The 18,715-nt window shown below is 36.6% G+C and overlaps 3 protein-coding genes across 7 annotated transcripts in view; 1 reads left to right on the top strand and 2 right to left on the bottom strand.

Annotated features, from left to right (window-relative positions):
• The window catches only part of LOC143854560 (protein LAZ1-like), a 33,028-nt gene extending 30,142 nt beyond the window's left edge, over positions 1–2,886 (top strand). For 3 of the 4 annotated variants that reach the window (XM_077364588.1, XM_077364589.1, XM_077364590.1), the window contains exons 8-10: positions 1,894–2,145; positions 2,293–2,675; positions 2,761–2,886. In XM_077364588.1, coding sequence (XP_077220703.1) covers positions 1,894–2,145; positions 2,293–2,649 — 609 coding nt within the window. In that variant the 3' untranslated portion in view covers positions 2,650–2,675; positions 2,761–2,886. Of the gene's footprint in view, positions 1–1,888; positions 2,146–2,292; positions 2,676–2,760 lie in introns of those variants that run through there. The other variant, XM_077364591.1, reaches the window with a different exon arrangement.
• Positions 2,887–4,029: 1,143 nt separating this feature from the next.
• Positions 4,030–7,451, bottom strand: LOC143854311 (small nuclear ribonucleoprotein SmD3b-like). The gene is made up of 5 exons (XM_077364195.1): positions 7,227–7,451; positions 5,321–5,373; positions 5,158–5,224; positions 5,019–5,075; positions 4,030–4,243 (listed from the first exon to the last, which is right to left on the bottom strand). The coding sequence occupies exons 1-5, from the start codon at positions 7,383–7,385 to the stop codon at positions 4,178–4,180; spliced, it is 402 nt and encodes a 133-aa protein (XP_077220310.1). The 5' UTR covers positions 7,386–7,451; the 3' UTR covers positions 4,030–4,177.
• A 1,938-nt stretch (positions 7,452–9,389) lies between these two features.
• AUG4 (HAUS augmin-like complex subunit) lies at positions 9,390–18,009 on the bottom strand. Of its 2 annotated transcripts, XR_013237645.1 has the most exons (15): positions 17,686–18,009; positions 17,556–17,603; positions 16,585–16,704; positions 14,273–14,626; positions 13,515–13,614; positions 13,372–13,417; positions 12,583–12,676; positions 12,075–12,146; positions 11,805–11,863; positions 11,527–11,595; positions 11,406–11,457; positions 10,574–10,651; positions 10,378–10,490; positions 9,868–9,968; positions 9,390–9,613 (listed from the first exon to the last, which is right to left on the bottom strand). XR_013237645.1 is itself a non-coding variant. In XM_077365117.1 (14 exons), exons 1-13 carry the CDS (start codon positions 17,812–17,814, stop codon positions 10,413–10,415), a joined length of 1,299 nt encoding a protein of 432 aa, XP_077221232.1. In that variant the 5' UTR covers positions 17,815–18,009; the 3' UTR covers positions 9,390–9,613; positions 10,378–10,412. The 2 variants fall into 2 exon arrangements, 1 of the variants encoding a protein (XP_077221232.1); XM_077365117.1 differs by lacking the exon at positions 9,868–9,968.
• Positions 18,010–18,715: the final 706 nt, after the last annotated feature.

Genomic DNA, 18,715 nt, shown 5'->3' on the forward strand with positions numbered 1-18,715 from the left:
GTAACGAAATTTTATTCATAATAATAACATGATTTCAGCAGGGAACGGGACAAGATGTCCCCTTCCTGTGGATGCTGTTGACTCCTTGAGCTAGCTTACTAGGCTGACTCCACCTAGTTATCCCTACCAGGGTTCCAGGGTTCTACCCTTATTAATCCATAAAATGCATTTGTTACAGTGCCAACAGGTCATCAAATATCCGCTTAGCAGTCGGCGAATGATGATTCCAAGGGCTGTGCCAGGTGCCATTCATCACCTATTCGCTTTTGGCGGGGTTTTTTTTTTCCGCTCCTTCCTTTGCGAAGAGACCAGCCTCATCGTTTGCAGATCTTCAAATGTGAGAGAATTCAGGATTAAATTTCTGGCAGAGGTCCTTAGTTTCTGAAATTGTGCTGGCTAAGTTTTGCGCCTTGTTGCTTGCCCATGCCAAGACCTGAGTCACCTTCAATGATTAATGGTAGGCTTTCGTATACCATTGTAAGCCCCTTAGGGGAGTCTTCACCTCTGCCTCATTGGATTTGCATGTCCCCACTTATTCTGAGAAAGAGAATAGTGTAGCTCCGTTGTCATCACGGAAGATTCCTCCTATACGGGCTCTCCCTAGTTTACCTTTTGAGCTCCCATCAAAGTTGAATTTTACCCAACCAAGTGCAGGAAGGCGTCATATTGGTGTCACCTTAGACTTGAAATCTCTTTTCCATATCACCATCTTGCAATTTCTCAAAATGTCCCTGATAGAGTGGAGGTCTCCCTTCTACAAGATACAAGATCAATTTTTATCTCCAAAGTTATCTTCGTGTCACCTTAGATCTTGCTAATCTACCCGTTCCTCCTCCTCTCTTCAAATATTCTCACATCTATCCACCTCCAAATATGCCATATCAAGGCATAAGGCAGTAACCTCCAGAGATTCCTCCCCGTATTGTCGAAGACATTGCTTCAATGCAAGATCGTGTTTTTGATGGATCTATGAAACATCCATTTCATACCAAAACCTTTGTCTTAGAAATTCCACCCTCAGCAATGTTATTGTAATGCTTTTTGTTCTTGATTAAAGAAAGTGTAGCTCAAATTTTTTTTTTTGTCATTTTTCAAAAAAATAAAAAATAAAGATATTTCGATGAAGTGTTTGCCCGGGTAAATGACTTCTTGATTGCATTAAAAAGTTCAGACACGTTTGCATAGTACTTAAGTTTTCTTGGAAAATCCATAAACATGTTTTGGATACATGGCCATTAGGAGTAATATGCACCCCTTGGAGTCATAGAAGCTCCATTTCTCTGGGAAGTATTTGTCATGGGAATGTGGCTCCAACTGGGGTATCCGTGCAACATTCCTTACATCCCTCCTAGGATGAAGCTAATAGGTTTTTGCAACCTATGTCACAAATATTGTGCTCAGGAATTTCTCAGCGAGGGAAAATCTCGGGATATACTATTTTTTTTTTCCGGGTTTATATCGGGAAAAAAATGATAAAAATAAAATTATTTAAAATATACATATAAAATAAAAATATTGTAAAAATATCTGGATATTATATTTTATGATAAAAATGAAAATATCGCCATATTTTTAAAATCTCAGGATTATTTCGGGATTTTGTCATTTTATCAAAACGTCGCGATACATAGTTTGCAGCCTTGACCTTTATCTTCCATCTTTTGATTTATTTACATTTTTATTTAAACATATTCCTTGCATCAGTATCTTCATTTGGTTCTACATAGTTCTTAATTTGTTTATCCATAAGAATGACAAATAATAGAGGTCTGAGCAGCCGTACAAGTGTACTGCCTATCTATTGAAAGTTCGAGTTGATCAGTCAATAATTTAGTCTCCTATCTCTTAGGAATAAGATTGAAGTCTAATGAACTTTATATTCTTCCAGCACAGATGGGTGTTGCTTCTATTGTTCACCTCTATGTCTTCCCTGCCAAGCCATATGCCCTAATGGGCGACCGATATACCGGAAATGTTTCAGTTCTTGGAGACTATGCATCCGTTGACTGCCTTGTTGACCCTGATGAGGTGAGGGACAGTGAACGCCCCACTAAGCTACGACTTCCCCAGCCAGATATCAATGTCAAGAGTGGAATGACTATCAAAGAAAGTGTTCGTGATGTTGTCCTTGGTGGTGGTGGATATGTAAGCTTCTTTAGTCTCACACAAAAAACAAATATTGCGGCATGACAACACAGTAAAACAATAGTCTCATCTCTTTTATTACTATTACTTGTGTTTTTTATGTAACTATGTTTTGGCTGAGAATCTTTAGTATGGCTTTTTGGATAGATCGTGAATGATGTCAAGTTCACCGTTACGCAAGCTGTGGAGCCCATGGAAAAGGGCTTATCACGGTTCAATGAAACGATTCACAAGATCTCCCGAAACATAAAGAAGAACGAAAAAGAAAAGAGGAGAATCAAGGATGATAGTTGCATCAATTCCTCATCACCAACCAAGCGAGTGATCCGTGGAATCGATGATCCTCTCTTGAATGGAAGCATCAGTGATAGTGCGGTTGCGAGGGGGAAAAGACATCATCGGCGGAGATCAGGGTATACCAGTGCAGAGAGTGGTGGAGAAAGCAGTGATCAAAGTTATGGTGGGTATGAAATCCGTGGGCGCAGGTGGATTACCAAGGATTAGAAAGAAAATGACCAAATCCGAATCTCGTAAGTGAACAAGAGCAGTTCAGTCCTTTGACATTATTGGGTATTAGTGGCTTTTGATTATCAGAGTGAAATTTTTTTTTTGCAGAAAGTTTGTGAAGATAAGAGCAAGATGGAGCTTCCAGGATCTTTATCCATCATTCCAGGGTAAAGATGCTTGGCTTGGAATGTGTATATATTGTTTGGTTGGTCCTTTATCTCTTGTGGCTGTGCTGTTGATTGATGAGGGGAAAGATTATTTGGAATGAGTTGATTCCCCTCATGCACCACATATATAGCTCCTCCCCTAAGCCAATCCTATATATTTGGTTGAGATCAATGTGTTTTTATTTGTATAATCAATGGACTTCAGCCATTTCGTATTGACAATCCTATATCTTTACTGAAATTTGATTCAGTGATTTGTATTCCACAGACTGTTATGTGGTGAAGAGTGAACAAAAGTACATTGTGAAGACATCCTCTCTCCGAGGTGTCAATCCTTGTTAAACCAAAGAAAAATGTACCTGGGTCTGTGTTAACAAACTATTATGTTCCACTGTACATGTGATAAATCTATGTTGATTGGAGCCATTGGTTTTAGTGGGCCACCGCCAGACCAGCGTGGGCTCTGTCACAGAGATCATAATTTGATGAATAGAAAATGATGGAGGGTATTGGAGGAGACTAATAATCTTATTTCTCTCTTATTTTCGAAATCAACTCATTAGTAATTGTTAAACACAACTCAATTAAGCCTTTATCCCAAACTAGTTGGGGTCGGCTAATGAATCCTTTAGAAAATTTTCATGAAGAACGTGAAAGGAACTCATTAGTAAATTGGTAACGAGGAAAAACAAGAAAAAAAATTCAATAGGGAAATGATATCCACTCTTTTCTTTTTTATTTTCAAGACACTGTTGTGCTGATATCACTTCCCTTGCTTTTTTAAACTTTTCTGAATGATAGGTCAGCCTTTCATGAACTATGATGAGATTGACAGTTACCTACAAGATTGCTAAATATTCATGGGCCCAACTGCATGGCACTGAGTGGTAGAGAATTGAGTACGAGGGAATAGAGATAGAATAGGAAATCCCTAAAAATTAGTGACAAGAAAATACCCGTTTAGAATTGGTTTTGTGCTTTCTGGTTTTCTAAGTATTATATTATTCATGCTCCTCTCTCTCCCTCTCTCAAGTCGCTCCATCTCTCACAAGTCACAACTATCCACACAAATATTCCTTGGAATGTTTATTCACAGTAGCCAAACATGACCTAAAGTGCACTTTTTGCAGTCAATACTTTGTTTTCCAGAAACACTCCCTTGAGATTACACTAACTACATGTTGTTCATACACAAATGCCTAGAAGGAAATAGGGCTAAAACCAGATGACATACATTAAAGGATTAGTGACTTTTACTACAATCATTTATCATTTTTCAAACGAGATGGAGCTTGTGAGCTCTAAGATAAACAAAAACCCCGTCACAACAAGATATGGAAGTCTGTCTAAGGATATAACTACCGCCTTACTGGGGGCGGAGCACCCCTACCGGGAGGGGCACCCCCACGACCAGCAGCCTGAGCCTGCACACACAAATGAAACCAACGATCATTTTGAAAATTTATACCCTGTTTTGCTAAAAAATCATCAGATTCCAATATAGTTTGAAACATACAGATGACATAATACATGCTAACAAGCAATTGATATTCAACAGATACTCATGCAATACTAGATCATATGCAATTCCAGACTGGACAAGAACCAAAGGCCAGGTGATGTATTCTGACCCCAAATGTACATTTCCCTAAATATGTTAATTGGGACAACAACAGCTCAAAGGCCAATGTTCTTTTTTGTTCTCTGCCACATTTTGGGAATAAATATAAATGGCAATGAAGATTCACAAAATAAAATAACAGACGAGAAACTATAAATAATCACGGAGCTTGAATTATCACTTAATGGATGACTAAGGACAAAATGTAGGAAGAAGGGTCACAGCACAAAAGCAGTGCATAAAATGGCATGACAAGGTTCAATAATAGCTAAGTCCAACTTGCAATAAGGGTTTCCAAAGAACAACTCATGATACATATAACTTGGGAAATAACAGCACGGCATGGCAAGGTTTCAATTTTTTTTTTTAATGACGTTAGATTTTATTAAAAAAAGAGAGGAGAAAGATACACAACCAAGATGGTCAGAAAAGGAAAATGAGAGAAAGCTGAAAGGAGGAAAACATATTGAAACAAGGGTTTACTAAAATGATAATGTTTTACTAAAATGACAAGGTTTACTAAAATGATACTGCTACGCCATAAGAAAATGGATAAAAAAATGGTGATCGGAACTTACCCTGGCTCGCATTGCAACGGCACGACCACGTCCAACTCCAAGAGCCGAACCCTTACCCTTCAAGAAGCAAATCGACAAAATAAATCAGAAAGGGAGTTATGATCCATGTACGAGAGAAGTAAACACAAGCACAGCATACCTTGATTCTTGCATCGAGGCGCTTGAACATTGGAGCATTTTTCAGCATATCAGGTATGACCATAAACCTAATGTGAGTCACATCGGTATCAGGGCTTAGCGGCAGTTAATCAACAATATGCATATCAGTTTATTTTCTTGGATAAAATGAATGATGAACTTACCTAACTTTGCTACCTCGGATGAACACATGCTCAAGCTGTGACACCTTCCCATCCTACAATATAAGAGACAATGACATCAATACAGATATAAATTCTAGATCACATTTGCTCTGAAGAGAAGTTTGTGACACCTTCCCACAAATAAGCAATATATCAAGTTGTAACCAGCAACCAGTAAGCAAGAATTAAACAATTCAATACAAAGAGACTAAACTTAACGTTCAACCAAGCCTTTGAAAAAAAAAATGACCCTTAGCTTCAAGCAAGCAGTTCAATCAACAACCAAACCCAAGATATTAATAACCTAACAACTAAATATTTTAAAAAAATAATGATCTAACAACTGGAAAAGACAAACAAGATGAATGTTTTGAGTTTGAATTCAATGACCTGAATCAGAAATTACAGATGAATTCTTGTCCAAGTGGAAATCCTAACCTAGTACATCACTACATCACTTCTTTTTTATCAAATAAAAGTGATTCTACAAATGACCAGCGGTAGTGACGAAAGCATATTGAATCCAGTTTGCGATAGAAATTTACATACTCTATGTTGAAAAAACAAACACTGCTTCAAACAGTTGTAACAAACAAACAAGCAACGCTGGCTTACTATTTCAGGCTCCTTATGGCCAAATACCAATAGAAAAAGGAGAAAACAATAACGATTTATAGTTTCTTGCTCTTCATGCCCAAAAGACAACAGAAAAAGGAGGAACCCTAGCATACTTGGCTCCTATATAGCAACCATAAACACAATATGACTGATCATCAATACACCCATTCAAGTGTCGGATTTTTGAGCATTGGATGTGGTGTCTTGCTCACTGTTCTATCCATAACCATTGCACAATCTTATTTGGATGGTTAAGATGTTCTATCAAATGCATTTTTTTTCTTTTCTGAAATATAATATGAGCTTTATTAAAAGGAAGCAAGCAGGAAAATACAAGAGAGGTCAACACTTTGAAAAGCCTGGATCAATGATTGCGTTGTTGTTCGCCATGAAAATATTCAAAGGACAAAATGCTGCTTCCAAATGAAAAAAATACACAAAAAACAGGAAGAACCAATAAAACAAGCTCTTAGAAAATAAGGCGAATCAAAATGCTCTACCCAGATGAATTCAATGAGTCCCTGTTTGGATTGCAAGAAGAACATTTCTGATGGAAAATTAACAAAAATTGAAGGTCCACCTAAGTAAAAATTGGTTAGGGTTAGTTCAAGTTATCTCTTTCGTAAGTAAAAAAAGGTAAGAAATTTTACAAATATTTTACTTTCCAAACTTTTTCCATATAATTCCTGCAATCCAAACATGGCCTTAGGGTTTACAATCTAACGATTTCATGGATTTTCTCAGAAACCGTGAAACAAATATATATAATCTACACTTTAGGGACTAGGGTTTTCCTATGGTTTTAGAGACCCATGTCATAAAATTCTTACTTTAGAAATATTTTCCTTTCCAAGCTTTTCCATAAAATCCCTGCAATCCAAACATGGCCTTAGGGTTTGCAATCTAACGATTTCACAGTTTTTCTCAGAAACCGTGAAACAAACATTTAATCTACACTATAGGGTTTTTCTAGGGTTTTAGAGATCTACACTTTAGGGTTTTTCTAGCGTTTTAAAGATCTACACTATAGGGTTTTAGAGATCTATGCAATTAAAGCGAAGGAAGGAAATTGAATAATAAAAGTTAAAAAACATATAATCTACACTTCAGGGTTTTTCTAGGGTTTTAGAGATCTACACATTAGGGTTTTTCTAGGGTTTTAGAGATATACACTAAAGGGTTTTTCTAGATCTATGTAATAAAAGCGAAAGAAGGAAATAGAATCATCAAAGTAAACAAACATATAATCTAAACTTTAGGGTTTTAGAGATAAAAGTTTTTTTTATACCTTAGCAGTGTAAGTGATGGATTCGAGCTGGCAATTCCAATTATCTTCGCATTCGATCATGCTCCCTCTGTATAACTCTCCGCTCTTCAACTCCACTGTTACTATATGCCCTGCTGCTTCATGAAGAAGCTTCACAGGAATCCCCAAGCTCCTGCTCATGGTTTTTTCTTTACTCTTCTCTCGTCCTAAAACCCTAAATTTTATATGTTTAGGAAGGGAGATGTGGGAATGGCCTAATTAAGGGAAATATTTGGGTGCCATTATCATAACCATGGGGGTTCAAAATTATCTATTTTCTGCTTAATATGTTTTGTTTAAGAGGGAGCTTATCTGCGCTTAAAAAGCCTCCCGTTGGTTCCTTTCTTGTGGACCCGCTATACATTTCAAGGGGGGGGGACCCGCTGTACGAACAAGGTTTTAAATTTCGGTTTGGGACAATTTCAGGCCTTGCCGAAACCGAAATTCTGTAAATAGTCTTGAAATGCCCGCCGAAATTCTGTAAAACAATAAAAAAATAAATTATTTTATCAAAATTTTAGCCAAAATTTCGACCGATTTTTTGTACATTTGGAATGTTTTCGGCTGAAATTTAAAACCATGATATTAATAACCTTCCTACATGTGGCTCTGGTGTGATGATCTTGACCATCCAAACAGTGGGCCCAACTATTGGTGAGATTGTACAAAATCGCATTGATTAGAGAATCCCAACCATCCAATTAAGCTTAAGATTGTCCAAGCAGTGGGGCAGGACAGCTAAATCATCCGCACAATTGATCCCAAACTACCTCTTATATGGCAGTAAGGGCAGACTTTAATTGTATTTTTGGGTTATTTTTCTTACTTTTGTCTTAAATTTTACGGAGAATGACATTCCCATACATATCGTTCTCAACTAGCTTTAGAAAAAGGGAAATGATATCAGCACAACCATGTTTTGATAATTTCACTGACCCATCTTGTCCTTTCCTTTTTAATTGGTTTGTAAGAGCTTTTTGGGAACTGTAATAACCCTTGAGAGCTCTTTGAATAAGGAATGGCAAGATAGGTTCAGTGCAATTACCAAAACATGGTTGTTGTGCTGATATCATTTCCCTAAAAAAATTGTCACTGAGAATTTTTCGCAATTATCTTGTTAAATTTACAAAATATTTTTTCAGCTTTTCTTACACCAGATATATTTGCACTACCATGTTTTTTATAATGACACCAAATTACTTGTCTTTTCTATTTTAATTAGCTAGTAATAGCTTTTAACAGTTGGTTAAATAATAAACGACAATGTATGTTCGGGCCATTATCAAAACATAGTAGCGCCAATATCAGTAAACCCTCTAACTCTGTTCATTTATTGGATGGTCTTAAAGCCATTGAACAAAACCAGGATTAAAAAAGATAATTCTAAAATCTTTAAGATCCTGTCAACTATTTGATCAAAATTCAATCAATGGTTAGGATTTTCTGATCATGTTTGGACTAGATTACATGGCTCAGATTAGTGGGGCACACTAAATCTACAGCACCAACATGGCACTGCCACCTGTATGCTGGGCCAGGGCCCTAGATCTACAACATGTCTCTCTTAAAGCCATTTTCAGTTTTTAAAATTACATTCCTTCATCCCCCTATGCAAAAATTCTCCTTCACATAACCCTGTTTGGATTGCAAGAAAAATATTTTAGCAGAATTTTTTTTTCCTAGGAAAACTTTGACCATTGCAGAAAAGAAATAAAGGAAATAATATGGTTATGGCTTATTTAGGGGGATATCATAATGAATTGAAAGTCCCTGAAAATCAAAATTGAACCGTGCTGGTTTAAGATTTTTTTTTTCCATGCAAAATGAAACAATAGAAAAGGAAGAAATTTCGGAAAAGTTTTTCCTTTCCAAACTTTTCCAAAAAATTTTTGCAATCCAAACAGATTTTATAAATTGGTTATATGGTAGATGATCAGAACCATTAATAATCTAGCATAGGTGGGCCATGGTACAAAAAAAAAAAAAATGCACCAATCAAGTGATCCCAATCAACGCTCATCCGATTAATAGAAACTTTCAGAGAAATTGGACCGTTAGATCGGTGAGATCTGGCCAATCCACATTAGGGACCACCATATCTCAAAAGATACTATGAACAGCAGACAACCAGTCAATTCTCAAAGGTAAATATCAAAATGGTAATCCATTAAAAGAATTTTTTTTTGTTGAGAAAAACAAAATACTGATGAATGTTACAAAATCAACACAACGACAACGATAATAGAAGGGGAATGATACAATCAGACCTGTCTGAGAAAAAAAACAATAAAACAGAGACCAGCCTCGACGTAAGGTTTCAAACTTTTCAACATTTCTGCTGTAATAACAGAATAGAAACCAGAGAAGGGCTGCAAAAAAATGCGAAGCAGTAAGGATATTTTGAAAGAATAAGAATGAGAAATGGTAGGAGTTCATATCCTTTACTGTCAACACAAGAATATGCATAACAAAATATCATTAGATGAAAACCAATAATTGAAGAGCATGATCTGGTGTAATCACTTGCACCTAATTTTCAGCGCAGCTAATAATTAAAAATTTAGGAAACCCAAAATTAGGTGCTAGTGATTACACCTAAGGATGTATGCTCCCAGAACATTACCTAGGTGGTTGCCCAAGAATGTGGCAATGGCAATTCATCGATACACTAAGTTGTCGGACAACCATGTTGAATGGCAATCAAGATTCAGGACAGAAGTGAGACTGAGTCATAATGATCCAATGCAAGGAGGCATCAGGATAGGCACCAGAAAATAAGTATTGTGCAGTCAAACAAGTGTAATCAAAGCAAGATGAATTGGTAATTGACAAACAGAATAAGACGAAATCAACTATACATCTGTCGTGCACAACTTTGAAATATGCGTAAAAAAACACACGCACACACACCAAAAAAAAACATGTGACCCTAAGCTAATAGCTTATGTAAATTCTAAGTACATGTGGAGGTTTGGTCAACATGATAATGGCAAACAAATGTATGATAGAGGAACTAATCCACTAAATGTTATAGCCACCTTACAATGCAGGAGTATCTATAATTTATTTTCAAGCACGAACCAATATAGATTTAAATAAATCCATGGGCTGTAATTGAGTGAAAGAATAGTACAGTTTTGGTGGGGATATGACTGAGGGGCATAAATTTTATGCAGCTGGATGCTCCAATGAGCGTTTCAGATCCATTTCAACTTGGTGAATAGTCCATTGCATCCCTTCCAGTTTCTGAAAGTAGAATGACAAGATTAGACTTTAACCACTCAAGCCAATCTAGTTCGACACTTACCCATCAGAGAAACTAAACTTACCTTTACAATGTCATGGTACTGCCTTGCAATTGAATCAAAATGGGGATCGACACCTTGATATTCTCGAAGACGTGTAACCTAGTGCAAAGTAAGCATGAATTATAGCAAAAATAACTGGAAATAAAAAAAACAGAGCAGAATACCATAGACGCCAATTAATCAAAGAGAGAGAAAACATATTGAGTGATTAACAGTTTAGGGCTATAATCTCATTTAAATGAAAAATAAAATAAAAAACTACCACGAGTTCATGCCTTAGCATGACTGCTGAATTTTCAAAGGAGGGGTTATATTATTTTAATTTTCTGCCCACCTTGCAGCCCTTGCTGCAATGTCTCCAAGCAAAAGAGTTTAGTTCACAACCTAAATAGAATGAAAACCCATTTAGTGGGTATTCATTATTGTGAGAAATGAAATGCTGATGTGGGAACCAACAGACAGGGCACACGACCCGAAGTTCACCTAGTAACTGAGCGATATTCACATCCTTTCATTTTTTTTGTTTTGACAAAAATGGGAATTGAATGGCACCCATGGACATCCTTAAATGCTGTTTTGACAAAGAAAAAAAAAACATGTGCTACTTGATCGTGTTCAAGGATTAGTAGAGGTACTTCGGTTACTTTCTGAAAACATCATCGTCAATTGTATGTGACCAATTGACATCCTTAAATGCTGACTTGACAAAATACATGTGCCACTTGGTTGTATTAAAGGATAACTAGACATCCTTTGGTTACTTTCTGAAAACATCAAGGTCATTTCATATCTTCTTAACTTTGATGAGCCAATCAATTTAATAGCACAGGCAAGTTAGCCAACTTGACCATACCGCTTTATTGTAAGCGATGGACGCCTCTTCTGTAGCCTCCAAAAGATATTTCCTGCAAACAAAAAGCATTGATTAGATTACCTCCTTAATGACACATAAATCATCACCCAACACCACAAACCTAATTTTATGAAGGGCCGGTATTGATTCCTGGGTGTAAGTGTCGCGAAGGAGAAGATGCTCCAAAACCCTATAACCAAAGTTCACCCACATCAAAAGATTTAGTATAAAGCTTTAGACAAGTTGATGCATCGAATCCAAAGCAAAAAATTCTCGTCACTTTGATTATAAATCGAGGCCTTCACAGGTTCAGTTCAAAGCCACAAATGCAAAGTCTAAACAGTACCAGTAGTAAAAGCAATCTCCAACTACAATCAGATGATAACTATGGGGACGAACCTCAATTTGGCATTCATTGTCTCGCACCTTTTGCATAGCCAATTTTTCCTTAACTCATCCTATTCAACATAAATAGACAATATATTACTCCGGATGAAGCATACCTATTTCCAAGCATACATTATTTCATAAATCATACTTAGCACTCTATTTTAACCCTTTATTGAAGTGCATACTATTTTCACGCATACATTATTTCAAAACTAGCACTCAGTTTTAACCCTTTATACAGTTCAGACTTATAGTTGATAGACAAGTAGGTAAGCTTACATATTGATGTTGGTGTTGCAGCTTCAAATCCTTGACAAGCTTAATGAGCACCCCAAGTATTTGCTCTAAGACCTTAATAAGTGCAAAATACATTAGCAAGTGATAATACCATCAGAAACAACAACAATCACTTGAGATAGTCATAAACAAGGTTTAAAACGTCAGTTTCGGCCACAACCGAAACTGAAAAATTTCGGTTTTGGCCAAAAATTCGACTGAAATCATGTAAAATTTCTGAAAATAATTTCGGTATTTTACAATATTTCGGTGGAAATTTTGACCAAAATTAAAAAAATTTGGTGGAAATTTTGGAAATTTCGGATTCAGGTACTTTCGGTGTCGGTCCTGGCCGAAATCCGAAATTTTGGATTGTGGCCGAAATTTCAAACTATGGACATAAAACGCACAATAATGTAGAACTTTTTATGACCATCACAATGCAAAACTTGGTCCTGAATGGATGAAGCATTGAGTTCAAAAGATGGGGAGTGGTAGATTGTTCACTCACATTATAGTACTCCGCGAACTTCCTATCTGCCGAATAGAGATCCTCTCGCAAAGCTGCTTCTTCCCTTTCAATCTCCTCAATTATTAACTTTACCCTGGACGAAAAGAAACGTAAAGGCTGATATAGACCTACTACTAAGAGTGAGTTTGGTCATCACAGAATGCAGTAAATAGAATGCATCCATGGAGAAATTAAACTGACCAAATAGTATGAACCTTCTGTCTGCTACAATTTCAACACTCAAAACGGAATATTTTCAAGCGAGAATATAAATCAGAACAGGAAAAATAAGGCTTTAATAAAAACTAGTGTGCTAACTGCTAATAAATTAACTCTACTCCAAAGAGGTAAACCCACAATGATGTGTTATAGTGGCAAAGTTGGTCTTGAGTAGACTACAACTGACGCAAGCTTACAATTAGAAGGATGCCAATTACCGAAAATAATCGTGCTTTACGTATATACAGCAAGCATCAAACAACAGAGTAACTGTAGTCATATGTTTCCATTCCAAGTTAATTTACACGCAAATTAACAATAAGTGCGAAGCAGAGTGCCCTAAATATTTGTGCATTGTTGTGTAGGGCCAACCCCATGTTTTTTAGTTCCACTAGTAGTTCCAATTTCACAGATACATTCAAACAGAGAAATAAGTTGAGAAAGATGGCAATTCTACATCTAGGCTGATAATATCATCTTTGAACAGAACTCATAATGGCAATGGGATTGACTTCTCCATAAATATTAAATTCCAGAGGGAAACATTATGCAAAATAACAAAAACCGAACCTTTCTGGAAGCCGAGCACTCGGAAATTGACTTATTGAATAGGAGTCTGTACCATGAAAAAAGATAGATGGGTATTAGCTGTATCAATAAAACTACAATCACAACAGAGCACTTCATCTCTAATCAACAGCTTTAGGACCTACCAATTTCATCCACTACAAAGGCATCGGCTAACTTGTCACACTTAGAGTTTAAGCGTGCCTCAATCTCATGGGAAAGTGACATTTGATACTCTGCCATGTCCTACAAGGAGATAGCCAGGTCTCAGAAATGTTTGCAGAAGGCTCGGAACAGAATTACATGTTTCACTCATTTTTTTATTTTTATAACTTATTTTTTTAATGGTTAACAGATTTTATTAAAGAGGAATAAAACAGAATACAAGCGGAAAAAAAAAGAGTTAAACAGGGGGCAGAGAAGGTCAGGTTATGACAGGTGTCTGCCTATTGACAAAATTAAACAGAAGGCAGAGAAGGTCAGGTTATAACAGGCAAATAGTGATATCCAAACTATTGAGGACGAAATGATTAGAAAGAAATCATACAGATTGAAAAGAAGAGGTAAAGAAAAACTGATATGCGTTAATTTAAAAGAAATCATGAACTGATAGATCAGTCTGTTAACAAGTAAGTCTCTACATGGTTTTAAATTACAGCCGAAATACCGAAATTTCGGATTTCAGATGTGATCGACACTGAAACCACCTAAATCCAAAATTTAGGCCAGAATAAAAAATTTCAAGAAGTAATTTTTTAGCGAAATTTCGGCACAATAATAAAATTTGCTTTTTTTTTTACCGAATTTCGGCTGAAATTTTGGTTTCGGTTTTGGAGCCGAAACCAAAATTTTAAACCTTGAGTCTCTACTTACATACCATAAGCTTCAACTAAGAAGAACATACCACAGAAGAAGGGGTTTGCTGAAGCTGAGCTTGCCATAAAAAACTAGGTGTAATTCCAAGAAATCGGTTCGGCACGCCACCAACTCCCGGTTCCACAAGGTCAGAAGTATTGGGAAGAGGATAATTGTTTGCCACACCTCCACCGCTACTTACCAAGCTATTGCTACAATTTGTTGAATTAGAGCTCGAGGTAATGGTGATACTGGTGCTTGTACTATCAAGGGAGGTTCTTGACATTATACTCAATTTCTCTATCTCTTCCTCGTGAATTTCACCATCCTTAGAAAGCAGAGGCAGTCTCAATCTTTGAGCAGCCTCTGCAATGACTAGCCGATGCTCAAGAGACTCATAAACCTGAAATTTGCCAACATATGTTAAAATGTTTCCTGCCAAACAAAAGCAACCAATGTACCAGCACAATTATTGATGACTGTAAAACAACAAGCATATTCTTTCTCTCTCTCTCAACCTTCCCTTGACAAAGAAAAAACTCGACAGCAAGAGACATGGGGAATCTCGTCACCACAATCTACTACAAATACATGTGATGTGAACATCTTAAATGAGGGTTTTAATCTTCCATATGATCACTTGGAAACCCCATGAAACATAGGTAGAGTTAGTTAAGCTGAATTTCCAAATGACCACTTGGTGTTGCAAGATAAATTTACAAGATGAATTTCCATAAGATCACTTGGTGTTGCATGATCAATTTCCAAGTTGAATTTTTTCTACCCAGAAAACATTTTTTATTGCTTTGTTTTCATGCTTGTTTAGCAAAGGTCATATATGGATCAGCATTATTAGCTTTGGCATGGAAAGAATATCTGAATTTCAAATTTTTCTTTAGTTTAGCAGATCTGAATCGTCTGTAATTTATGCACTACATGATCAGTTTCCAAGCTGAATTTTTCTTAACCAGAAAACATCTTTTTGTTGCTCTATTTTCATCCTTGTTTAATAAAGATCTTAAATGGATCAGCATTATCAGTTTTGGCATGGAAAAGGAGACATGAATCACAAATTTTGTTTAGTTTAACAGATCTGAACCATTATGTGTGTGTGTGTATGTACATAGGTATGTATGTATGTATGTATATATTAAATGTGTATAGTTCTAAGAATAGGCATGCATAAAGACAAAAAAGTGGTACTTAATATGTAATCCATCAAAAAATGGTACTCAATATGTAATCCATCTGATTACATTAATGAAAACACGTGCTAAAAAGGGAACTATTTAACTTTATAATTTGATGTTATATTCATAATTATCTAGCATAGATATATTCTAGATATCTGACATTAGATGTTTTAATTATATCTTTAAATGTCCATTCATGTTGTTAAATTATAAAACAATATATTTATAGTGAATAAATTACAGAGGTTGGTATAACCATGTAATGTAGTGTACACAATCTAGGACAGAGAAATCATATTCATAATGGATGGAGAGGTTGCTTTTCCAAGCATGGGTGAAATCTCAATCCTACAAGGGAAGGATCACATTCTGAGGGAGATAACCAATGTCGAGTCACAGCTTCGTGGTCTGGGAGTGAATTTTGCAACCCAAGCGAGTAGGTCGAGCATTTTAAGGTTTAGTTCTAAGGTTTATTTCAGAAGTCAAAGGTCTTTAGGAAATGTGTCAACTTGTTTTCCAAGGTTAGATGTTAATGGAAATTGAGATTTAAAGTATGATCACTGTTTGGGAGAGTATATAAGTTGTTCCTTTGGACTGACTGTGACTTTACCCTTATTTCTTGATTGTCTTGTTCTTTTTGCTAATTAGATGAGATCCATGTAATCCATGTTCTAATCCTTACTAACTAAATGGAGATTGTAAATGTTCAAAACGAGTATTAGGATTGAAAGAACTTTTACTCTGAAACTGCGTCAGTTTACATAAGGGAGGTTAATCTCCATCTGGGCTATAATATTAAGAAACCTAAATTTTATATATGGACAGATGTATCCCACAAAAAAAATCATCTTATGCACATTATGACTGAAAATTGAGAAATAAAAATCCTCTTATGCACATAATGACAGAAAATTGGGAAATAACTAACGTACACCTCAAGCTACATTAAAGCATATGTTGTCATTATGTAGCACAAACTTGTTATATGGCATAAACTTAAATAGGCAGTTATTCTCAAGAACAGCAAAGGTTATGAAACCCTGATGAAGGATTTTAAAATTAGAAGAGCCCATCAATTGCACAGCCAAATAAATAAATAAATTACCCATAAACATAGTCTTGCGTGATTTTTCTATATGTGATAGGTCTGAGCAGTGAGAATAGACACCTGAGGTGAAACTTTCAAGCCAAGCTGTGGATAGAGACCCTGCAGGTCTCCAATTCCTCCAAGAACCGACACTGCCTGCTGATATTCTTCAACCATGGCATTCGCCTCGCAGTATACAGCCTAAACAACTCACCTCAGTTTTGTTAACCAAAAAGAAGAAAATCCAACCCACAGACTTCTCACATTTAAAGATGCCAATTCAAAAACAAAAGTGTTGAAGTATAAATGATTAAATAACATCAACTCTAACAGCTTAAGCTTTTGCAGTAATTGGTTGTTTCACATGGTATCAGAGCTATTGCCTCACGGCAGGTCCCGGGTTCAAAACCCAACAACTCCTTGATATTAAAAATCCACGTGTAGGACCAACCCAAATGAAGGGCCAAATGTGCCACATGTACGGCCAACCCCAAAAGAGAGAGGCCACACGTGAGGGGCAGTGTTGAAGTATAAATGATTAAAAGGGCAGTCATTAAGGTGCATTGGAAATGATATTTTACACAAGTTTTGATAATTAAGTCTCAGAATAAGTGTATTTGGAGTAAAACCCATGATTAAATAACACCAACCCTAACAGCTTAAGCTTTTGGAGTAATTGGTTGTTTGACAAAAAGCGAATAGAAACATAAACCCTAGCAATGTAGGACTGTAGCTCAAATCCCACAAAAAGAACTGATTTCATTAAATAGTCATGAACTGTCAACTCAAAACCCCCAAATTCAATAGTCCTTAGTTTAGGGTTTACTCAAATTACAATTTGGGTCTTCTTATATTGCAGTTCCCACATGAACTGCAATCTAAAAAGACCCAAATTGCATCGAAAAAACGCACCCATTTTAAGTTCAATATTAGGAAACAGAAACCCTAAATTTGGTATGGTGAGACAATTACATAGGATAGATACATTTCCTAGATTGGAAACAAACTAGGGTTTCTGTTTTCGTAAAATTGAATGCAGATAGAAATATTACCATGGCTTCTAAGTAACGCAATCTCTCTCTAGACATCTCCTCCCTAGCCTGGAACAGAGAGCAAACAAGGGATAAAAAGAATACTAAGAAAAAAAAGAAAAAGAAAGAGAAAATGAGGATAAAAGAATACCAGTTGGAGATCGTAGTAAGCTGATTTGGTGACGTTTGATCCATCTGGAGCGAGGCAATGGCGATCTAGTTGTTCTATCAGATTGATGACGTCAGCAGGTAGGTTTTGCCCTTGAATTCCCTTCGCCATTCTCAGAGAGTTTAGAGTTTTTCAAATGGGGGTTGATATTGGCACCCCCTGATTTTCAAATGGAGAAGCTGGAGACGAGAATGTAAGCGTGGATCTGCCGGCTTGCGGTTCCATTCCATTCTAAACCAACAGTATTTTTTCTGTTGAATTCGCACTCACTGTAGGATAATTCGCACCCCTTGTAACGTAATCTGTCGTTAAGAACCGTTTTAAAGTCTGCTGCAATTAACGTTGTATCGGTGCGAATTTAGGGAGATGATATTTTTCACCCCCTGCATTACGTACACACCCCACTTCTAACCTGATTTGACGTGAAAAGTGGGCAACTTTATGTCAAATCACGTTATAAGGGGGTGTGCAAGTACTGCAGTAGGGTGAAAAAACTAGAGAACATTTTCCAAAAAAAAAAGAAAAGGTAAAAATAAATAAATATACTAGAGAAGGGTAGCCCGAGGTAGAAAAGGGGGCAAATATATCACTTCGTATTGGTCACTCCAAAAGCAAAATCAGAGGGGAATTCGTCGTTCTAGTCTCTGTCTGCTTGTTTCTAAAGAGTTCTCTTCCTGGATGCTGGCATCAGAGGAAGACCATCATCTCTGTCCGTATAAGATCATAGCTTCATTCATTCGTTGAACCTCAGGGATAACCATTAGCATTGAGCCGTCCCTTTTGATTACTTGGGACACCTAGCAACAGTGTACATGGCAATCAGACCCATTGAATCCTTCTGACGTGAAGCATATCAGCCCCCCTCTGCAGTCATTTATAAATGGCTGCTGAGTGTCCCAAATAAGCAAAAGAGGCGGATATATCACTTCCGAATCCCTGGCTTTTTGTGTTTTTATGGTGTGAGCCCGTATCCAAACCGTCCATTTAATGAGCCACAACATAAATAGGTCTT

Source organism: Tasmannia lanceolata, unplaced genomic scaffold (genome assembly GCF_043159265.1).
Source record: "Tasmannia lanceolata isolate RefF3 unplaced genomic scaffold, GAP_Taslan_0.1 ptg000020l, whole genome shotgun sequence".
Classification (NCBI taxonomy): Eukaryota; Viridiplantae; Streptophyta; class Magnoliopsida; order Canellales; family Winteraceae; genus Tasmannia; species Tasmannia lanceolata.

Excerpts from the sequence above, each read along its gene's own strand:
- AUG4 (XM_077365117.1), bottom strand. The coding sequence starts at position 17,814 with ATGGCGAAGGGAATTCAAGGGCAAAACCTACCTGCTGACGTCATCAAT. Across the intron at positions 16,705-17,555 it reads TGCGTTACTTAGAAGCCATG|GCTGTATACTGCGAGGCGAA; the intron begins GTAATATTTCTA and ends TGAGTTGTTTAG. Across the intron at positions 12,147-12,582 it reads AGTTCGCGGAGTACTATAAT|GTCTTAGAGCAAATACTTGG; the intron begins GTGAGTGAACAA and ends GCACTTATTAAG.
- LOC143854311 (XM_077364195.1), bottom strand. The coding sequence starts at position 7,385 with ATGAGCAGGAGCTTGGGGATTCCTGTGAAGCTTCTTCATGAAGCAGCA. Across the intron at positions 5,225-5,320 it reads ATCCGAGGTAGCAAAGTTAG|GTTTATGGTCATACCTGATA; the intron begins GTAAGTTCATCA and ends GACTCACATTAG. Across the intron at positions 5,076-5,157 it reads GCCTCGATGCAAGAATCAAG|GGTAAGGGTTCGGCTCTTGG; the intron begins GTATGCTGTGCT and ends TGCTTCTTGAAG.